This window comes from Calidris pugnax, unplaced genomic scaffold (genome assembly GCF_001431845.1).
Source record: "Calidris pugnax isolate Ruff unplaced genomic scaffold, ASM143184v1 scaffold247, whole genome shotgun sequence".
Classification (NCBI taxonomy): domain Eukaryota; kingdom Metazoa; phylum Chordata; class Aves; order Charadriiformes; family Scolopacidae; genus Calidris; species Calidris pugnax.
This window is the reverse complement of record NW_015090980.1, coordinates 1,815,829-1,819,507: the sequence shown is the minus strand read 5'-3', so window position 1 is coordinate 1,819,507 and position 3,679 is coordinate 1,815,829. Positions and strand designations below refer to the sequence as shown.

Here is a 3,679-nt window from a genome sequence, read left to right as displayed (position 1 = left end):
GGCCCCGGGTGCCACCGAGGTGGGAGCCGGGGAGCGGTGGTGGTCGGGGGGGGACAGAGGTTGCTCCCCCCTCACTCGCACCGTCCTCCCTCGGAGGGGAGCGCTCGCTCCGCGGTGCAAGGAGCCATCATCTCACCGAGATCTACCTGCATATCCCAGAGTGGCGAGAAACACCATTTGTGAAAGTATTTGCTGTCCGTGTCCCTTTTGGCCAGGGAGCCATCCGCAGACCGACAGCAACTCCCTCGCATCCCGCCATTTGCCGACATCGTTAAGCCAAAATATACATAATTTTCAAGTGAAGCCCCGTGGAAATCCCATCCTTTGCTTGCCCAAATATTTGCTTTCTGTGAGTACCTCCATCGACCCCACCGACCCCCCCCCCCTGCCAGGTGCTCTGGGGGGTGGGCAAACATGCAGCAGATCCTCTGTGGGCTGGGCTGTGTTACCCCCACCCCACAGCCCCCCCCAGGAGACTGTGGAGGGGACACAGCAGCCACAACCCTCCCTGTGCCACCACGTCCCACAGCGAGACCCAGCCTTCACCTTGCTGTCCCCCAGGAGCAGAACCCCCCACCCAAGGGACAGGTTGAGGGGCTGTGGGGTGGGGGGAGGCCCCCAGGGCTCTGCCCCAGCCTCGGGGCCATGCTCAGAAATCTTCCTTAGTGTCCAAAAACCTCAGCGGAGAGTCCTGCACCGCTGTCCTCAGTGTCACCCGCGGCCCCGCGCACCAACTGGCAGCTGCTTCCGTCCGGTCATTTGGAGACAGAAATTGAGCAGCAAGAAGAAAAAAATTAACCCGTGCGGGGAAAAAACCCTGTTCCAGGCTCAGAGGAACCCAGAGGGGACCCTCTGCAGCAGAACCACGTGCTGAAGAGGAGAAAAGACAGGGGAGGGGAGATGAGGAGGAGAGGGAGTCCCACCCGAGAGGAGTTTTTGGGCTCTGAGAGGTGCCCCCCCCCACTCAGGAAGCCCCTGGCTGACCCGCACGCCCTGGTGGCTTCTGTGGGGCAGAGGAAATCCTTCCCACAGCGCCATGGAAGAGGAGGTGGCCTTGGAGCAGCTCCAGCAGCTGCCAGCCCTCATGGTAGCCCCATGGAGGTCTCTGCCACCACCTCCCAACCAAGGCTGTGAGGGGGCACGGGGGACCTGGCCCCTCGCCAAGGGGGTGCTGAGGGCTGGTACGTGGGGCAGAGGGGTGCCCCAGCGCCCCACTGCGTGTGGGAGGGGGTGGCTGGGGCTCCACTCGGGGACACCGTGCTGTGGATGCTCCGATCCACAGATGCTTGCCAGCAGGAGGAAGGCCCTCACGGCAGGTTGCACCCGGGGGCAGTCACACCACGGGAGGGCAGCCAGGGGTCTCCGAGCCACCGCGGGGGGAGGCAGGAGCTGGGAGAGCCCTCGCACCCCACGCTGGGGCAGGGAGGTCACAGATGGCCCTGCGGCAGCCGAGCATCAACCACCTCCAGCTCCTACGGCTGCAGGGCTCGGGCCATGCCAGGGACCCCCGGGAGGACATCAGACAGCAAGATGGAGCTGCTCCAGGACCTGCTCAAGAAGCCCCGGGTGCTCTCCCAGCAAGGCAAGGAGCAGAGAAAACGGTGTGCAGTCACGGGTACCGCATCCAGAGCCACAAACTGCCCCCAGCCCAATCTTCATGCCTCGTCCCAGCGCAGAGCCACCGAAAAACCCAGTTCAGAGAGGACTCGGGAGGGTCCCCGGGGATGAAGCCCACGACCCTGACCACCACCGGTGGGGAGCGGGGCTGCAGCAGGGCTGTGGTGAGGGTCTGCTCCCACTCCAGCCTCCCCCACGCGCCCGCGGGTCTCAACGCTTGCTACTCTCCACAAGGAAAGCCCCTCGTCCTAGGTCCATTCCCCCAAATCCACCAGGAAAAAAAAAAAAAAAAAGGAAAAAAAAAAAGCAACAAGTGACAGCCTCACAGGGATGCAACGGACATCTGGGCAAGCTGGTCATACAATCAGTGTCACAGGGTTGTGCATGAGGCGGACACACAGAGCACAGGAGGGCATGACTCACAGACGCAGCACTGTCAAGTCTTTGGAGAAACTTGCATGAACACCATCAGTTAATTTGCTTTGTTACTTTTGTGGGGGGGTTTGATTTTTATTTCCATGGTGCATCCAAAGACAAGTTGTCCAGCAGTTTGCTCAGAACCCCTCGGTTTTCAACTCCTAGGATATGTTAAAGAAGAAAGCACTATTTTAATGTTTGTTTTCTTTAAAAAAATAATTAAAATAATTTGCATAGCTAAACTGTTGATCTAAGGCTTCTATGAATGGTGTGGTTATGTTTGACAGACAATGTCCATTAAACAGAGAAAGACACTAGGAAAGCCCCATAACATTTCTTTTATTATGTTTTTGTAACACACGCGTGCATACACACCCCCCGCTCTCTCTCTCGGGAAGGGAGGTCCCCATCTTCCAGCGCTCCTTTGATGGAGGATGTCAGGACATCCTGCCCTTTCCTACACCCAGTTGGTCCCAGCAAACACCAGCGACCGCAGCCTCCCTCACCAAGGAAGACCCCTACAAGCTACCACTGCTCCAAGGGACACCCTGTACAGGCGAGCGCATCTCCTGCCTGGTGACACCCAGATGCGACACGGAGGTTCCTGGATTTCAAGTCTCCATCATAAAGCCTTCACACACACACACACACCACAGACACACAAAGTCACACACACCAAGTCCAGCTGCACTTGGGTGGCCCAACCTCTCCTTAGGAGCCCTGGCACCGAGGCGAGCAGCCAGAGTGTTTGCTGTTGGGGCTAAGGCGATTCCCTGGCAGAAGCTCGTCCATCCCAGCCCTACACGCCTCTACGCTCTCCTCCTCACTGGGAATGAGCACAAGAGGCTTCCACACGTGCTCCTCCACCTACCCCAACGTGACAAGAGGGCTCCATCCTCCCTGTGGCTGCCGCAGAACCCCCCGAGCAGCTCCTCCCTGCTCTGGCATGATCCCCCCCGTGGGGCACGTCCAACCCACACCACACAGGTCAGCTATAGGCAACCTCCATGGCTGGCCCTGCCCCTAGGCTATGGGCTATGCTTTTGTCAGCCAGCTGCTTCTCCCCACACAGACAACCCAACAAGCAACCACTGCATGATGGAGGCCAGCATTTTATTTTCTTTTTTTTTTTTAATATGGAAATTAATTTAAAAGTAGAAAGAGAGAGTCCCCCAAACAATAAATATTATGCCTTCATGAAATAAATTAAGGTAGAGATTCTGTGCAGGGGGGAAGTCGCTCCAATCACAGATTCAACAGCAACTGGCACTGGGTCCAGTGTCCCCTCCCAACCTGGCGCTGTTGGGAAGCAGCAGCAAGCCCACCTACCCCTGGCTCTGGTGGGCCACGGCAGGGTGAGATGTGGCCTTCACACAGCCTGGCAGGGCCAGGGAGCCGGGGAAGTCACCAGGACTCCCCTCCAACGGCCGCCGAGATAGATGTCTGGGATTGCTCCACTCCCCTGGCACACAGAGCTGGCATCGGAACCACAGGACCAACCTACCTTGGACGGGACTCTCCAGCAGTGCCCGGGGAGCCCCCTGCCAGTGCCCTGCCCTCCTGGCCACCGCAGGAGCCTGCCTGGAGCCCTCACACTAGTTTCACGTGAATTTGAAGAGGATGACAAACTGTTTGTGGGGTGTTT

General features: G+C 58.4%; 1 protein-coding gene across 1 annotated transcript in view; it reads right to left on the bottom strand.

Annotated features, from left to right (window-relative positions):
• Positions 1-155: 155 nt before the first annotated feature.
• Positions 156-3,679, bottom strand: part of RAD54L2 (RAD54-like 2 (S. cerevisiae)) — a 49,097-nt gene continuing 45,573 nt past the window's right edge. Inside the window, exon 22 of the mRNA XM_014953543.1 lies at positions 156-2,195. Within this exon, the coding sequence (XP_014809029.1) occupies positions 2,128-2,195 (68 nt within the window). The 3' untranslated portion in view covers positions 156-2,127. The remainder of the gene's footprint in view (positions 2,196-3,679) is intronic.